Genomic DNA, 17,212 nt, shown 5'->3' on the forward strand with positions numbered 1-17,212 from the left:
AATACGCCGTTGTAGAGTTTTTTGCAAAAGCGAAGACGGAATATCTTGAGCGGCTGGAAAGATGGGACGTCAATCATGAAGTTCTTCCCACTGTTCCAACTTGTACTACACCGACGAAATCGGGTGGCGGCAATTCTTTAATGCGCCGTTGCGAGACCGATTTTGTTGCTCCAGAGAGACACGATATTCTCGCCACGATCTCCATCTTGGAGCTTGCGTCCAGTGGCGAATATTTGCCAGCTGAAGTGTACGATGATATTTTCCAACTCCACCAAGGTCTTCAGCGACGTCTCCGCATCAAACTTGTACATTCTTCAGGTAAAGCGCTGCCGTGGGAGAAACTGGAGCACGTAAGTACAGGAGATATAAGATTAGTTGACAAGAGTGGAGCGGCTAGTGTAGGCAAGCCTTTGATCGAGCTCAGGATGTCTGACCAGGTAGTGGAGCATCATCCTGACGGCACTTTGTCTCTGGAAGCCGAGGGAGTGTGGGATACCGCCTCGCATGCTTGTCGACATTTGGATCGCCGTACTTTGCCTGGCCAGCAACACCTCCTCATACGCCTAACGTGGCTGGTCTCTGTTCCTACGTTATCCGAACCAGTGACTTTCCAAGTTGATTTGCCCCTCAAGATCCTTGGCCGCGATGCCAAAAGATCTTCCTTTTTATTTTTCTGGTCAGCATCCAAGGTCTTTAAAAATATGACGAGGATATTCGTTGTAGAATGTGCACCACCGATTGCGAGGAGTGCGAATGAGTTGTGGCGGCTTGATACTGGTGGAAAACACGTTAAAGGCGAGGAGACGTTGGGCAACTGGAAGCCTAGGAGCTTGGGGTTGCTGGACGATTGGAAGAAAATGTGCAGAGCACAAATTGGATTAGCAGAGGTTGCTGTCACAAAGATAGTGTTGGAGATGTGGCGTGAAGACGAAGAAGGGAGCGAAGGAGAAAAGGAGGACGGAGAAGAGGAGGAACAAGGTGACGAAGAAAAGAAGAAGACGCTTATGGGCAAATGTTTGGGTCTGTGGCAGAAGGCTATTGCGAATCGTGTCGAGGTATTTTTCATTTTACCATCCACTGGGCCAAGTAATACTGAAATTTTCTGATAGATTGACGTCAAGAGAGAGTCACTTGAGGAAGAGGCAATCTCTCGCAAACTCCGAAAATTACTCCCCGATCTGGAGCCAAAGCCGGTCCCCACTGTCAAGCTACAACGCCGCATGTGAGCGTCCAATCACAAAAAGCTTGAGACTCGTGTGCTGATTATATAAACTCACTAGCGATAACGTTATTAAAAGTGGCCACCTCATGCTCTTGAGGGATTCTCAAGCGGACCAGTGGGAGAAGATCTTTTTTGTTCTGCGGCCGTAAGCATTGCAAGCGTTTGGATGAGGGATACAGGAGAAAAAGCTAATAGACCCACAGACCATATCTCCATGTACACGAAAGTGCGAGGGAAAGGGAGGTGCAGGTGATCAACTTGACGGGATCTTACGTGGCAACCAGCCCAGAGGTGGAGATGCTCCTCAAGGTGAGTCACCGCTGGGCGCAAGTTGAGATTGCTTTTTGCTGACAAGGAAGACAGCGACGATGGGCATTTACAGTTTTCACACCTACAAATTCTTATATTCTACAAGCAGCTTCTGAAAACGAGCGGAAAGACTGGATATCTGTAATCAGTACAAGTGCGGAATGAAGGGGCGTGTGTTTTATGGGACTAGATACAAGAGAAGGGGGAAGCAAGGATCTCGTGCAATCGTCTGTTGACCTGCAATCTGGCATGTTCCCTGTTTGCATTTTCAACTGTTGTGTCTTTTATAGAATTATCTACTTTTCTGCGTGTATACGACTTGCAATGATGATATGATTGCCAAGACTCGCATGAGCTGCAATATAAGGGGGAGTACGTACAGCAGTATGGACTACAGAGGCAGACGGCGTTCATTTGTTGGACAGGAACTATACGAATAGTGGCGCGCACGGGCAGGTGATGTGTCTGTGAGGCACGTCGTCGAGGCTAGACGAGATAATCGTAAGTCTATCCTTGACAACCCTGGTCTTCCTAAATAACTTGTGCATGAAATTCGTTCCTTGTCGCTGTAAGAGCTTGAAGTTTTGTGTGAGACTGGGGTGGTACAGTGGGAGAATGGGCAAAGGAGGGCGTAAAGTGCGAAGCGCAGTGGAGAAGGGAAGGAGAAGAAGAATGGAGGGGTGAAGCGATCGATCGGACGGGTTGCGTCGATTATATGAAAGCTAAATGCAGGTGTCCTCATGATACGATACGCGTTGCGGGAGAGTGCGAGGGTTTAGAGAGAGGCACACCACGTTCGGGCGGTGGGATTTGTGGGAAAAATTTGGAGCTGTGTATGCATGCGGCGGCGGATGACCGTACCGTGCCGAGTGGTGGCCTCCCCCATGGTGTGGGGCAAAGGAGAAAGCCGATGCAGGGAAGGAGAAAACGAGTCCTGGATCATAGTTCACTACCCGCCCGGCGCTGGATATGACGGATGCATGGCCGGCTGTTTATCTGTCCATCTTTTCTTTGCCTCATCCGCGCAGACGAGCAGCAGTGCTTGGGACACCCCGCCAGACAAGAAGCGAAAGAGAACGAGAATATAGCTGGCGGCCAGGCAAAATAACAAGTGCGGAAAAAAGCCCCCCAGGGTGGTTCGCCAACTGAGTGGTTGTCGGGTTTATAGCAAGCCCCGCGAAGAGTACGAGAAAGAACGCGCAGAGGGCAGAAAGACGACGGACAAGCGCTCAATGAGCACCAGCAGCCACCTCGCCCACGCCACCCACCTCCCCCGCCCCGCAGACTCCCTCCCCCGCAGCCCATACCCGCACGACGCCCAGCACTCGCCGCTCCCTCCCCCGTCCTTCCTCCACGCCTTTCCGCTGCCGCCCCGGGCGTCCATCTCCTCCGTCGCTGCGCCCCCGGCGAGCGCCCCGCTGCACTCTGCGCCGCCCTACTCGTCCGCACAGACCCTCCGTGCCTCGCTGCCGCTCCCCCACCCGTACTACCCGCTCCCCCTGCCACACACCCCGTCCGGCCACCGCGTGCTCCGCTCCCCCAACCCGCCGTGTCTCTGGCCGCTGCCCCACCCGCTGCCCGCCATCGACTCCCTCCGGCGCCCGTCCCGCCATCCCCCGCACCCCGCCTCCCACTCCGGCTCGCCCAGCTTGGACCACCCGCGAGCCTACTACGATCCCACCGTCTCCGTCCCGCTCGCCTACCGCGAGTCGTATCCGTCCCACCCGTCCACCCACCCAAGTTCCCCCTATCTTCCCCCTCCCACCCCGTCCGCGTACGGCTACCGCGCCCCGTCCCCGTTCCGGATCCCGCCTCCGTTGACGTTCAGGTACTCTCGCTCACCGCCGCCTCTTGACACCATGCCGCCACGCAAAAAGGCCGAGCCGTCGACCGCAGACACAGCGGCTGCATCCAATGCATCAGCGACTACCGGCGCACCGGCCTCTGCCAGCACGAGAGCAAGAAGAGGTGCCAACGGCAAGGGATGGACGACCGAGCACACGTACGAGCCCAACGGCCAGCGCAAGGAGGTCATCGTCATTGACGATTCTGCCAGCCCAATGGTGCAGCCTGTGAGAAAGAGGACACGGGCGCAGGTCGCGGCTGAGCAAGCAGCCCAGCAACAGCAGTTACATCAGGCCTATGCGAGCACGAACGCGGGCTACTCAGATACGGTGAGCATATCAAATGGGCACGGCAGCGTGGCCAGCACCGCCGGTACAGCAGCGGGAGGAACCACGAAGAAGAGAAAGTTGGAGGAGGACCAGGGAAAGAAGGCAAAAGCCAAGGTTGCGAGTGTGAGTCTATAAATGCCCCATTGTATGTAAGCTGACAGAGCCTCCTAGACGGCGACGTCGGCATCAATACAGACGACCGGCACCTGGCAATCGACCCAACAGGCTGCCCCAGCAAAGGCCACCCAGTACCAGAAAGCCCCCGCCCAGCCGGCTCAGCAGCAGGGTCCACCACCGTGGGATGACCCTGAAGGCCATTACATTGTCAAGCCTGACGATGTTATCGGCGGTAGATGTGAGCAATCAATCTGCGGTCACCTAGAGCTTCACTAATCGCTACAACAGACAAAATTGTCAGGTTACTGGGTCAAGGAACGTTTGGTAAGGTGGTTGAAGCAAGACATATTGAGACACGGCGTAAAGTCGCGATCAAGGTTATCCGGGCCGTGCAAAAGTACCGTGAGGCGAGCAAAATTGAGATCAGAGTGCTTGAAACGCTTAGAAAGCATGATCCACGGAATGACAAGTAAGTTCACAACTAGTCTTGTTTCGTTGGAACATGTACTAAAGCGATTTAGCAAATGTATACATCTCGACGAATACTTTGACTTCCGGAACCATCCGTGTCTCGTCTCAGAGTTGTACGGAATGAGCGTATTTGACTTTTTAAAGCAGAACGGTTTCCAACCATTTCCGGATAAGCACATTCAAGACTTTGCAAAGAGTTTATTAAGAAGCGTGTCCTGCAAGTAACCGTTCATCTCCAACTTGGGTTACGCAGCTGATTAAAGAATATAGACTTGCATTCTCTCAAGCTCGTGCACACCGATCTCAAGCCCGAGAATATTCTTTTATGTTCAAATGAGGCGAGATTAGCAGGCCCTAGAGTCCGAAATGCTCGTTCAAAGTCCATCCTCAAGGTGTGTTTTATCCCGCCAGGGGATGTACGACGATTGCTGATTGCTCGAATACAGAACACTGAAATCCGTCTTATCGATTTTGGTTCTGCCACTTTTGAATCCGAATATCATTCCTCTGTCGTCTCTACTAGACACTATCGTGCCCCTGAAATCATACTTGGTCTTTCATGGTCTTATCCTTGTGACATGTTCAGTATAGGCTGTATCCTGGTAGAGTTCTACACTGGAAACGCGCTTTTTCAGACGCACGACAATTTGGAACATTTGGCGATGATGGAGGTTGTGATGGGTAAGTTTAGCCAGAGGATGATTGAGAAGGGAAAGTGAGTGGAACAAAATCTTTAGCATGACGCGATAAACGAGTGTGACTGACGAAAGAAGCAGGAGTAAAAAGCCAGAGTACTTTAAAGGCAACAAGATAGATTTTCCAAACTCTACGGTTTCCAAGGCGAGCAGAAAATATGTCAAGAGCATGCAAAGCCTAAAGTAAGTCATCGGCGGCAGGCGGTTTCGGTATCTGTCATTGTACTCAACGTATACTATTAGGCAAGTGATCGATCCTGCCAACAGACATCAACAGTTGTTCCTTGACCTTTGTACGAGACTGCTAGAGCATGATCCGGACGTCCGGATCAAGGTGCAAGACGCTTTACGACATCCGTGAGTCTGGAAATTGATTTGCAGTTCGAATAAATGCTGATCGCGAATTTTAGTTATCTAACCGAGCCTATTCCAGAGCCTGCATAAAGTTGAAACTGGTATAGCAGAATGGCGATTCAGTGAATGGCGCCTTCATCATTGGCGATATAATAACCTAATCTGGGTTATAGTACGGGATAATTGTCTATGATTCTCATCATGCTCTTTATCATGATAAAATGTCATGTTCGGATGCTCTCCGCATTTTCTTTTTTCCCTCAATACAATCATATGTGTACTATTCATCAGTTTTCTTTGTTTCCCTTTTCTCGTTCATCGTATCTATGGAAAGTTCTCGGTATCTCTTCTTTTTTTGCGTTTCTTTGTTTTCGATGATTACTACAATTATCACTTGACGAAATGGGATGTTTCACGAAGGCAAGTAGATTGAATGCAAAATGTTAGACGATCAGTGCAGCCTATCAAAGTGCAGGCGCTTTTGGAATTTCTGGTAATGCGTCGTCATTCATGCACGTTCTCGTCCCAACAAAATTTCCCCCTACCAAATACCCAAATTGTCTTACCACAACGTTTTTCTTCGCTCTTATCTCAAAAGCGCGCCTTTTTTACTTTTGCTGAGCAATAGCGCCGTCCACAGCGGTGCGCATTTCTTGGATAGTCTGCTTGGGGTCCTTGGCGCCAAAGATGGCAGTACCAGCGACAAGGACGTTGGAACCTGCGCGCAAAGATCAGTCTTGCGCTCCAAAACTTATCAAGCCTGCCATTTGCCTCTCTCATCTATCCATTTTCAAGCGTCCGAGTTTTTCGCCTTATACAGCATAAAACGAAACCGAAAAAAAGGAAGAAAAGACGACTTACCGGCCTGGGCACACTGGCAAGCGTTGCCAGATCCAACACCACCATCGACCTGGATGTTCTTGCCAGGGAATCTCTCCCTCAACTCCTTTACCTTTTCGAGGCATTCGGGCATGAACCTTTGACCACCTCGGCCAGGGCGGACGGTCATGACGAGCAAGAGATCGGCAGCTTTACCAAGGGAGTCCGTGATGGCGCTAGCCGGGGTTTCAGGTGAAATAGCAAGTCCAGCAAGCATATTATGGGAATGGACAAGCTCAATGACCTTTTCGGGCTCCTCTGTTTTACATAACAAGTATGTCTCAGTGCCGGAGAACTTGCTCATACAAAAGAGAATAGAGACGTACCGGTAGCTTCATAATGGAATGTGTAGAGTTTTCCACCTGCCTTGGCAACTTCAGGAACCCATTGAGAAGGGTTAGAAACCATCATGTGGCAGTCCATAAAGATGTTGGGGACATTCTTGTAAACGTGTTCGAGGATGGGGGCGCCCATGGTGATGTTGGGGACGAAATGGCCATCCATGACGTCTACACGATGGTACACCGTGAGCATGTTTGGATATGAGTTATAAGTATTTAATTGACAAACCCATGTGAAGCCAGTCACATCCATTGGCCATCATTCGTCGACACTCGTTGCTGAGGTCGGACAAGTCGCTCTGATTATCCGTCAGCTCCACGCCTCCGCACAAAATCCATATACATCTTTTTTGCCGTCCTGCGCCAGTACTCACAGCAAGAACGGAGGGGGAAATGATAGCTTTGCTCATTCTTGTTGCTTCACGGATAAAATGTGTGTATATTTTTCTGGAAAAAAAAGAGACATGGAGGAAAGAGAAGAAGGGATTCCCCGCAACGTCATTCGGCCCGAACCGGCGGATGTTTATTGCAAGATTACGTAATTAGACGACGTACACTAAGCTTCTGGTGGATGGGGTCGATTTTAGAACAAGGGTATAATTTATTTCAGTTCTTGTTGTCCTATTTTTCTCTGGAAAGTCTTAGCGTAAGACATACTATTGAGTCAAAATGGCAGGTCCGCTTTCAGTTGAAGATATGTTGGCAAAGCAAAAGGCCGAGAAAGAAGCCGCTGCCAAGGTATGCTCAGTCGTCTTGCAACTCTCTCACAACTGCTGCTAATGTCCGATCGACTCTGTAGCCCAAGTTTTTGAGCAAAGCAGAACGACAAAAGATTGCTTTGGAAAAGCGTCAATCTGAGGTTCGCGAACAGCAAGAACGTGAAGATGCCGAACGTCGCCAGCGAGAGGAATTTGATCGTGCTGCCGAAGAAGAGAGGCGACGCCATGAGCAAGAGAGATATGGCTACAATGCCGGACCCAGTGGTAGGAATGATCGTGATGGATATGGGAGGGATGGGTACGGCCGTGACAACAGGAGAGGCTTTGGAGACCGCCGAGATGGATCTGGACCTGCTATCCCTTCTGGGCCTCGCGGTGCCGCCCTTCCTGTGGGACCAAGGAGTATGCAAAGTAGAAACGGTGGCGGACTTCCTTACGACGGATTTGCGCAAGGTTCTCCCAGTCAGTTGTCTTCCACACCTGTTGCTGGTTCTGCCTCTCCTGGACCTGCCTCTACTACAGCTTCGGGAGACGCTGTTCCCCCTTCTCAGGCAGAACTTGAAGCTCTCCGTGCTCGCTATCTCGGAAAGAGGACAGATGGGAAGAAGCCGCGTCTGAGAAAGGCTCAAGACAAGAAAATCATATTCGATTGGAACGAGCAAGATGATACGAGTGCTGCAGACCAGAGTTCATGGACCAGGGAAGTGCGAGAGTTGGTTCCGGGAGGCACGATGTTTGGTGGACGTTTAGCAGGGATGGATGGAGCCAAGAAGAATGAGACTCGAAGTGACAAGTGAGTTTTTTTTTAAAGGACTTTGAGAAGTCGTTCTAATTTTGTATAGCCATGCGGACCCGCTGGAGCGTCGTCGCGCTGTCAAGGGCAAGGATGATGATCGCCACTGGTCTGACAAGCCCCTCGATGAGATGAAGGAACGAGATTGGCGTATCTTCCGTGAAGACTTTAGTATTGCTGCTAGAGGTGGTGGGATCCCTCATCCTTTAAGGAACTGGAGAGAATCGGCCATTCCGAGTCAAATTTTGGATATCATCGAAGAGATCGGTTACAAGGAGCCCAGTCCTATCCAAAGGCAAGCAATCCCTATTGGAATGCAAAATCGCGACCTAATCGGTGTCGCCAAAACTGGTTTGTCTACCATTTATGCGTATTTCGCCTGGTGCTAACAATAGTTTTGTAGGTTCTGGTAAGACCGCCGCCTTCGTCATCCCTATGCTCGATTACATCGGTCATCTCCCCCCTCTTAACGATGACAATCGCCATCTTGGCCCTTATGCCCTTATCATGGCGCCTACTCGAGAACTTGCCCAACAAATAGAGACTGAAACTCGTAGATTTGCCCTTCCTCTGGGATACAAGTGTGTCTCAATTGTCGGTGGTCGATCTGTCGAAGAACAACAATTTGCTCTGCGTGACGGCGCCGAAATCATCATCGCTACCCCCGGCCGACTGAAGGATATGGTTGACAAGAGCATACTCGTCATGAGCCAATGTAGATACGTCGTCATGGACGAAGCTGACCGCATGGTCGACCTTGGTTTCGAAGTCGATCTCAACTTCATCCTTGACTCGATGCCTGCTACATTTGTCAAGCCCGACGACTCAGTTGCGCTCCAGCCGACAAAAGAAGGTGAATGGCAAGGATGGCGAGTTACGACTCTTTTCTCTGCTACTATGCCCCCGGCCGTTGAGCGTCTTGCGCGAAAGTATTTGATCAAGCCTGCGACTGTCGTTATTGGTAATGCTGGTGAAGCTGTTGATACCGTTGAGCAGAGGGTCGAGTTTGTGCACGGTGACGAGAAAAAGAAAGCTAGACTTATTGAAATCCTCCGTACTATCGGCTTGCCACCTCCTATCATCGTTTTTGTCAATCAGAAGAAGACGGCAGATATGGTGGTCAAGTACGTTCAGCAGGCAGGCATGTCAGGTGTCACCCTCCATTCCGGCAAGTCTCAAGAACAACGAGAAGCTGCGCTGCAAGCTTTGCGCGATGGCGAAATCTCTGTTCTAGTTGCTACCGATCTTGCTGGTCGAGGTATTGATGTCCCTGACGTTTCACTCGTCATCAACTGGCAGATGAGCGACACGATTGAAAAGTATGTCCATCGTATTGGTCGTACGGGTCGTGCCGGTAAGACCGGTGTGGCGATCACGTTCTTGACGAATGATGATGACGAGGTCATGTACGACTTGAGAATAGAAGTGGAGAAGAGTAAGATGAGCAAGATGAATCCCGAGTTGGCGCGGCATGAGGCAGCGAGGACGAGAGTGACTAGGGAGATGAAGGTGGGTTTATTCCCTGCCTTGACAGAGCGTTGGCTAATGATTTATATAGAGAAAGAGAGGCGATGAAGAAGAGTGATTGGAAAGACCTTAATAACGCGCTAGTATGAAAGCTTGTCATCCTGTAATATGTTCCATGCAATCATTATTGTTTGCAAGGGTCACTTGAAAACATCCCGAAGAGAATGGAGCAAGGACGACCGACTGAGAGTGATCAAACTAGCATTACACATACAAACAGTTGTGGCTACCTATGACATCTCAAACCTTCTTCTCTCTTCAGATCACTCCGTCTAGTGCTCGTCCGCGTAACGCTTGCCCGCATAACTGCCATAAATTAGTTGACATGAACTGGCCGGAGCTAGACATTGACTTACCCCTCAACACCACTCAACCCAACAAGACCAGCGGCCACCCCCAAAACAATCCTAGGGTCCCAAATCTTGTTCCAGTTCTTGTAGCTGAAATAACCAACTGAACCGAGTACCGCAACGTTCAAAGCACCAACAAGGCCACCGGCAACCTTTGGACGGAGAATAACCTCCTTGGCTTGGAGATAGAACTTGGAGCCCTCAGCTTTTGCTCGATCGGCCTCGGCACGGCCTTCAGGTGTAGAGAGATAAGATTCGGCAAGGTAGCTACATGTCAGGATTAGTAAAGACTGAGCAATGATTTAAGGAATATACTTACCCCTCGGCACCAAAGAGGGCAAGAGTACTCGCAATGGTCCCACCGATGATTCGGTTATCCCAACGTTGGTTTCGCTTGGTGTAGGCAAAGTAACCAATAGTACCCAAGATGCCGACATTGACAACACCCACAAGACCACCAAGAGTGCCGGGTCGAAGAACAACGTCCTTGGTCTTCTCCCAGTAAGGAGCCAAGTTAGACTCGGCCTTGTTTAGCTCGGCCTTTTTTCCCCAAAAATGAGCCCCATACTCCTTCTACTGCCCAAATGAACTCACCCTGGCCTCCTTCTTGAGTTCTTTGGCACCCTTCTTTACTTCTTGAGCCTTCTTGTTGGTTTCTTGTCCTGCCTTGCCCTTCTTCTTTTCCCATTCAGCGCCACTCTCTGGAAGCTGTACACTACTCTTTGGGGGAGGAGAGAGGGGCTTAGGAGCCACGTCTGAGACAGAGGGCTCAGGCTCAGGGGGGGGGTGAAGCTCCACTGAAGTAGGCAGCTCAGAGGCGAGAGGGTCCTCGGGAGCAACGGCCTGAGGTGGAGTTGTTTAGGGATATGCGTAGGTGTGATGGTTAAAAGGAGGAGACGGCTTACCTCGGCGACAGGAGGAGGGTTCTCAGAGAGAGACTGGTCTGGTTCGGGCATCTCGCCAAAGGGGACTGTAGGATGTCAGTGGGCCTGAAAGGTTGACGAGGAATGAGACCAACTGTTATGGCTAGCAACGGAAGCGTAGGACATTGTGGTTGTTGATGTGCTGTACGAAAGTGTCTTTGGGATGAGATGAGGAAGAGAAAGTAATTGTGAATTGCCAAAAGTGCGTTTTAAGAGGTCCCGTGAAGCGGTTTAGAGTGGTGACGAGGGGGGCCAGGCGCATATCAATGACGTCACAACAGGCAGAGCATGCGTCAGGTACCCGGCAGCAGAGGCGGGGCAGCGGCGATTTGCAGTGTGGCGGAGGCTCGTGTGCACAGAGCGCGAAGGTGGAGGCGGGCGGGATCAAATGAAAGGGTTAATTTATTATTGTGTTTCGGGCGCGACTTGTTGCCTTGTCGCGCAGAAAAGAGTCCCGTCACTGAGTAGCACAGCGCAGCGCTGACTATGCCTGCGGACCCCACAGACAACAACAATTCCGACCGCCCGTCCCCCGCATCAGCCTTTTTCTCGCACTTCCACTCAACAGCCCAATCAGCAGGCCTTCAGCCCCTTTATCCCGCTCTCGGTCCCGCACGGGCAAAGCCCGCAGACACACGCCGCAAAGAAAGATTGCCAGGACCATCCCAGTCATCGTCGACCCAGGGTAACAAAAAGCCCATTTTTGTGGACCTCACACAGGACGAAGACTCGCCAAAGGAGCCAAAGAAGTCGGGACGAGGAAAATCAACCACCGAGGGTGTCATTGATCTTACTCTGTCTTCTGACGACGATAAAAACGACGCCGAGAGTAATTCCAGCTCGATCATAATCATATCATCTACCATGTCCAGTAGGCAGGCGCGAAAGGAGGCGCAGAGGAAGAGAGAGATCGAAGACGACAAACGTAAAGGTTTATCCCAGGCATCTCTATCATCCCTCTTTGCCCGTCCCAGGGATGAGAACATTTCCAGGCCTGGCTCCGGGACTAGTCCTATCCAGAATTTGACCTCGTCACCTTTCAGCTCTTCGAGTTCACAAACTTTGCATGAATCTCTGAAAGCAACAAGCCTAACCCCCAAGGATACTTCACAACCTGCCACGACCGCGTCGGCGATCAAAGGCTCCAAGGGTAAAGGGAAAGAACGTGCTCGACCACGCCCAGTCACTGTGGTCGCCGGTCCGTCGAAAAATTCACCCTCTATCTTCAAGACTGCTGCAGACACCGAGCTGTATCGTTCCGCACCTGCAACTATCCCTTCTCCCACGCCTCGCAAAGCTCCCTCTCTTCCCAAACTTTCATCACAACCTCCATCTTCCGAGTTTTCCTCTTCTCCACTTCCTTCAGACGTGTCGACTCCTGTATCAATGACTGCAAGAAGCCCTACCCGACCTACCACCGCGCCTTCATGCTCTCCCGCTTCCGCTTCCATTGAAAAGGCTATCTCTACACTTACCCGTGAACCAGTCAAAGCTGCAGTCGTATCCCCTAAGCTGCCAGCGAAGAATCACATCGACGAGATTGAGACTTGTCCGTTAAGGGTCAATCAGATGAATGAATCTCCAGCAGTTTCCACCAACTCCGCGCCCACTTCGTCTCGTTCCAGCCGGGCTCGTCCTCTTCCTGGAGCGTATGCCCTTCCAGCGATTGACACACCTATCCACGAATGGCCCACCTTCCAAGGGACTTCTGCTTCAGTCAAAAAGAGAAAAAAGGATGTATCCGAAGCCCCTGAGATGGTCAAGGCGTTTGGGCGTGAAGTGTCAGTTGAGATCCCCAGGTTGACCAAGCGGGAGTCGGCCAAGGAGAGTGAACCTCCTATTGAAGAGTTGGGAGAAGGAAGTTCAAAGGTTCCGAGCCCCCTAAAAAAACTTGGGAACTCATCCTTGTCTTTGCTTAACCAGGCTGCTAAGCAACGTCAGGTATCAAAGACAAGTCCTACAAAGCAGCCACTACGGAAGGGCAAAGGAAAGCAAAAGCAGCCCCTCACGAGTTCAGAAAACATCACGTCTGTTCTTGATTTAAGGAGTCTCTCGCCCGAACCTCGCCGTCAAAGTGATAATACTTCCAAGACAATCATCTTTAAGCCCGAAAACGTTTCTTCAGCAGAGGAACAGCGTTATTCAGTACCAGATGCTACGTCTGATGGCTCGTTCACTCCCCCACCTAAACAAACCAATTCTATACCGCCATCCAGCCCTCTCACCGAACTCTCTGATTCTGACGATGATGTTGATAAAGGCGGCGGTGACGAGGAGAGGGAGCTTTCTTCTTCGACGTTGAGCGAGTCGATCGCTTCTCCTCTTGCTGCAGCAAAGGAAGCCCAGCTGTCCCCGCCTTCTCTTCTCGAATTAAATGTGGATATCGAGGTGCCGTCTACAAACGCTCCAAAGACGGGAAAGAAGCAAGAGTTTCAAGAAGAAGCCAAGGGAGGAGTCAAAGACGATGAGTCGGGCGAACTCGATGTGAGTATTTCTTTTTTTTCACTTTCTATAGGTCCTGACACGATGTAGCTCGATGAATGGGACAACTTTGAGTGGACAGTGTCTACAAGTCCCACGAAAGGCGACAGCGAAAACATGCCTTCCACCAGCGGCATGTCCTCTTCCTCCTATCTCGACACCCCCGCCACACCTTTAAAGAGAAGTCCTTCAAAACCACCTGCTTCTGCACTCACGCCGTCTCGCCTCGCCCAGTTATTGCTCTCGCCCTCCAAGAGACCTACTCCTGAGACTCCTCACAGTGCCCAGAAACGAGCCACGCCAATGGAAAACTCGCCTACGAACTCGGCAAAGAAAAGAAAGCTGCAAGTGGACAAGTATGCAAAGATGCTGGCAGAAACGAGAGCTATAGAGCAGGCGGAGAAGGAAGAGGAGAAGAGGAAGGAGGAGGAAGAGAAAAGAAAAATGGACGAACTCCTTGGTGCGGCTGCTGATGAAGAAGAAGAAGAGGGCCAGGGGGATGTGGCTCAGATGCTTCAGTGAGTGAAATTGGCATCATGAGTGATCTGTTGCTGACCAGAAGTAGGGATATTGCCAGTCGTTCTCCTCAAAAATCTTCATCTACATCAAGTTTTCAAGACATTGTCCAATCACGACAAAAGGCCCACAAAGAACGTCAGGAAGCCGCTCGGAAACGAAAAGAGGAAAAAGAGCAGGAGCGCCGAGAGCGAAAGGAGAAGAAGAAGAAGGAGGCTGCGGCAAAACAAGCTGCTCAAGAACGTAAAGCTGCAGACAAACATTTGCAAAGCATTTTCAAGGGTATCAAAGCTGGCGATGATCTTGAAGAAGCTTTGAAAGACATCGAAGAGGATGAGAAGGTTGAGACAGAGGGTGGCACGTACCCGATTCTTGACGAAGACATTTCCGATACCGACGACGAAGTTAACACAGATGATGAACTTGGCGGAACAGATGAAGAAGACGAGCTCGGTTTTGATTTTGATCTTGACGGAGACTATGATTTGGATGAGCTTGCGGGAAGGATGCGCGCAAAAGGAATGGCAGTTGATGATGAGCTGCTGAGGGACGCCAAAGTTAAAGATGATCAAGGTATGGATTTGGCATGGGAAGGCTTCTGGGAAAGTAAGAAACAGGCGAGGGACAAGGTGGAGCGTTTACCAAATCTGGAAATCGAGGGTGGTGATGCGATTATACAGGAGTTGAGGCACTCAGTTGAGGCTGAAGGTATCTTCATCTTTTACTTTCAACTGCCTGGACTATGCTGATACATCGTGATAGACATCATGAGCCTTATCAGCCTTTTGGCGTCAGGTATATTGCTGCAGATCGATTCCCAATATGAGATGGCTATCGGTCAGTGGCTTTGGAAATGTGGTGAGTACTTGGATGTGCGCGTCTACATGACAATTCTCATGTAACTTCCCAGCTCTAAGCGCCTCGCACCCTCAATTACTCTCCGTCGCTACGGAAGTATTTTTTCAATGGAACAATGGTCGGGAAATAGGAATGACCGCAACATTATCGACCCAGGTTTTTTCCTTACTTTCACGAGCCGGAGCTCGCAAAAATATTCTTTCCCGCCTGGGCTTGACTAGTGATTTTGACCCAATCATAACCGTCCGAAGACGAGAGTCAATATGCGTTGTGTCATGTCGTCTAATTAAAACTAGAATTAACGCGTAAGTTGAAAGTTACATTCCTTACGCCATTAATACTCATGAGTATTCAACAGAGCGCCAAGCGCGGTTGACAATACCACTTTACAAACAATCATTCCGGTCTTACTTCTTCTGTTTATTGATAAATCTTCCTCCACAGCAGTCAGACTGCACATCCACGAGGCTATCAACGTCATTCTGACTCACGCAGCCAGGATAGTAAGTCCATTATGCCCTACCGTTTTCATTCAGAACTGACACCGACCTCAGGATCCTGTCAGTTACGCCAGAATCGCCGCAGAGCAGATTGTCAAGGGTGCTGAGCCATATGGTGACGATGTGCGAGCTGCAGTGCTCAAAGCGCTCGGTCAAATGACGCCCCTCACGCGAGAAGTGCATAAATGGGTAGGGATGGAGTATATCTCGCCTGGAACTTTGGCTAGAATGGATCAGTTGGTAAGACGCTCGCTTTTTTTGGGGGGGTCCATCTGATCTTTTTTGTATAGTCTGAACCACTTCGTGCTCCCGCCGTTCCTCATCTCCTTGCTCCTATCCAATCATTACACGAATCGCTCCGTCCACCTCCTGGTGTCGAGATAGATTGGAACGCTAAGAACTTCTTCGTTACCTTCCTGTACGCTGCAATCGCCGATATCAAGGGTCTGGTGGACATACATCCCATCAAGATGGATTCAATCAAGAATGTCAAGGAGTTGATGATGACGCATCCTGTCGAAGACCTTAGGGGATTGATCAGGCTATGTCGGGATAGAATTTGTGAGTCCTGGTAATGATCGACTGGAGACCGAGTGGAGGATTGACCAATTTTTTATAGCCGATCAAGGCGATGGTTCCAAGAAAGTGACCGTGAAAGCTAGGCTCCATCAGTTGTTGGAAATCACAAGATTGGTCCTTGAAGTCGCTATTCAGAGAAAAAGAAGTTCAAAGCCCTTAGGCAAGGGACTGAAAATAGGGAAGGGAGGTCAGTCACGACTGAGTTTCAAAAGGAAAGAATCTATAGAATAGTTAGAAGTAGGTAAAAATAATACCAAGATACAGTACTAGTGTTGTCCTTGTTTTGGACGTGTTGTATACAGCTCTAAATATGGCATACCCAGTCGGTCATCAATGTATCGTATCGTGCTCGCGTCGATCTTCACGTTGGCTTTCTACAGCTTGGCCTCGGTATTTTCCAAGGGTAACTCGGTTTCTCCATCCGCGCTGAACCTGACCACAGGCTTTGCACCACCCATGAACTTTGTCTGCGCTCCGTATGCCACAAGCTTATTACCTCTTTCACCTCCAGGAGGAGTATAGAACTCGCACTTGGTGTAAGCCAATGTACGACCGAGCTGCTCCACGGTACCGATACAGATGAGGTCAGAGCCTGTCGTGCCACCAGGGCGAACGAAGGATGTGCTTATGTCAACGGAGACACCAGTGGGAGCTAAAAGGCCGTGAGTAGAGAGGGATAAGGAAGTAATCGTGTCTGTGAGCTAGCACGATAAGATCCCTTAGTACATGTGCTTGACCGTCGGTCTCAAAAACCCACAGTGAGGATCGCACCACCGTGAATCGTCTGAAGATTGTTCAGCTCCGCCAATTAGTCACATAGTGGAAAGGAGTATGACGAACGTTGTGGTTGTTCAAATGTTTCGCATCTATCTTGAACGCTCCCCTGATATATCCTGGCCGAGCCTCGAGTAGACGCAGCTATGGTCCAACATAAGCCTTGTTGATTAGCGCGGATTGTTTACCTCCACATACAGAGGAGAGGACATTGGCATCATGGCCTGTTGTTATAGGGCATTGGGTCAGTCTGGTTCCTCTGTGCGCACGTTTGATGCAGCAGCCGAGTGACATTACCTCCTTTAGACAGAGTCCTCTGCCAGACCTGCGTTGGTGAGCGAAGCTGGAATCAGCGATGGCTCTTCCTAGTAAGATGATTACAGCTCACATTTTGCATGAACTTTAAGCATGCCATTGGTGTATGTATGGATGCAGCGGAGTCTGATCTGTTGTGTTTTTGTCGAATAATCAGATCAATCGACTTCTAGATCTTTACGTACGTATGTAGTAGTAGGTAGTACGAGGGTAGTACGTAGCCGAATGATCGGTCATGGCCGTCATTTCACAGCAGCTGCACCTGGAGGCGTGGTGGTTGTTTTTGGATGACCGTTGATTACCGGGTCACGTGAT

General features: G+C 50.2%; 7 protein-coding genes across 8 annotated transcripts in view; 4 read left to right on the top strand and 3 right to left on the bottom strand.

Moving 5' to 3' along the window:
* Positions 1–2,021, top strand: part of CNA06610 (kinesin, putative) — a 6,620-nt gene extending 4,599 nt beyond the window's left edge. Inside the window, exons 23-27 of the mRNA XM_024656354.1 lie at positions 1–1,055; positions 1,110–1,222; positions 1,281–1,367; positions 1,426–1,531; positions 1,586–2,021. The exon at positions 1–1,055 is cut by the window's left edge and continues 582 nt beyond it. Coding sequence (XP_024511991.1) covers positions 1–1,055; positions 1,110–1,222; positions 1,281–1,367; positions 1,426–1,531; positions 1,586–1,696 — 1,472 coding nt within the window. The 3' untranslated portion in view covers positions 1,697–2,021. The remainder of the gene's footprint in view (positions 1,056–1,109; positions 1,223–1,280; positions 1,368–1,425; positions 1,532–1,585) is intronic.
* A 1,069-nt stretch (positions 2,022–3,090) lies between these two features.
* CNA06620 (protein serine/threonine kinase, putative) lies at positions 3,091–5,835 on the top strand. The gene is made up of 9 exons (XM_567218.2): positions 3,091–3,828; positions 3,877–4,060; positions 4,111–4,291; positions 4,344–4,510; positions 4,564–4,685; positions 4,740–5,008; positions 5,070–5,171; positions 5,232–5,345; positions 5,399–5,835. The coding sequence occupies exons 1-9, from the start codon at positions 3,391–3,393 to the stop codon at positions 5,430–5,432; spliced, it is 1,611 nt and encodes a 536-aa protein (XP_567218.2). The 5' UTR covers positions 3,091–3,390; the 3' UTR covers positions 5,433–5,835.
* CNA06630 (ribulose-phosphate 3-epimerase, putative) lies at positions 5,790–7,058 on the bottom strand. Its single transcript, XM_024656355.1, has 6 exons — positions 6,937–7,058; positions 6,792–6,861; positions 6,548–6,730; positions 6,204–6,479; positions 5,888–6,060; positions 5,790–5,832 (listed from the first exon to the last, which is right to left on the bottom strand). Exons 1-5 carry the CDS (start codon positions 6,970–6,972, stop codon positions 5,951–5,953), a joined length of 675 nt encoding a protein of 224 aa, XP_024511992.1. The 5' UTR covers positions 6,973–7,058; the 3' UTR covers positions 5,790–5,832; positions 5,888–5,950.
* Positions 7,059–7,162: 104 nt separating this feature from the next.
* On the top strand, positions 7,163–9,825 carry CNA06640 (Pre-mRNA splicing factor RNA helicase PRP28, putative). Its single transcript, XM_567003.2, has 5 exons — positions 7,163–7,300; positions 7,362–8,074; positions 8,124–8,425; positions 8,478–9,583; positions 9,633–9,825. Exons 1-5 carry the CDS (start codon positions 7,232–7,234, stop codon positions 9,657–9,659), a joined length of 2,217 nt encoding a protein of 738 aa, XP_567003.1. The 5' UTR covers positions 7,163–7,231; the 3' UTR covers positions 9,660–9,825.
* CNA06650 (expressed protein) lies at positions 9,700–11,122 on the bottom strand. 2 transcript variants are annotated; one of them, XM_567005.2, is made up of 6 exons: positions 10,970–11,122; positions 10,857–10,921; positions 10,546–10,629; positions 10,271–10,491; positions 9,958–10,218; positions 9,700–9,907 (listed from the first exon to the last, which is right to left on the bottom strand). In XM_567005.2, the coding sequence occupies exons 1-6, from the start codon at positions 10,998–11,000 to the stop codon at positions 9,874–9,876; spliced, it is 696 nt and encodes a 231-aa protein (XP_567005.1). In that variant the 5' UTR covers positions 11,001–11,122; the 3' UTR covers positions 9,700–9,873. The 2 variants fall into 2 exon arrangements, with proteins under 2 accessions (XP_567005.1, XP_567004.1); XM_567004.2 differs by having other exon boundaries at positions 10,546–10,794.
* Positions 11,123–11,318: 196 nt separating this feature from the next.
* On the top strand, positions 11,319–16,160 carry CNA06660 (hypothetical protein). Its single transcript, XM_024656356.1, has 9 exons — positions 11,319–13,358; positions 13,407–13,873; positions 13,921–14,579; positions 14,634–14,729; positions 14,782–15,034; positions 15,088–15,232; positions 15,284–15,469; positions 15,520–15,790; positions 15,849–16,160. Exons 1-9 carry the CDS (start codon positions 11,361–11,363, stop codon positions 16,037–16,039), a joined length of 4,266 nt encoding a protein of 1,421 aa, XP_024512082.1. The 5' UTR covers positions 11,319–11,360; the 3' UTR covers positions 16,040–16,160.
* Positions 16,054–17,128, bottom strand: CNA06665 (hypothetical protein). The gene is made up of 7 exons (XM_024656107.1): positions 17,083–17,128; positions 16,971–17,028; positions 16,880–16,907; positions 16,781–16,806; positions 16,649–16,726; positions 16,566–16,592; positions 16,054–16,509 (listed from the first exon to the last, which is right to left on the bottom strand). Exons 2-7 carry the CDS (start codon positions 16,995–16,997, stop codon positions 16,183–16,185), a joined length of 513 nt encoding a protein of 170 aa, XP_024514179.1. The 5' UTR covers positions 16,998–17,028; positions 17,083–17,128; the 3' UTR covers positions 16,054–16,182.
* Positions 17,129–17,212: the final 84 nt, after the last annotated feature.

This window comes from Cryptococcus neoformans, chromosome 1, assembly GCF_000091045.1.
Source record: "Cryptococcus neoformans var. neoformans JEC21 chromosome 1, complete sequence".
Classification (NCBI taxonomy): Eukaryota; Fungi; Basidiomycota; class Tremellomycetes; order Tremellales; family Cryptococcaceae; genus Cryptococcus; species Cryptococcus deneoformans.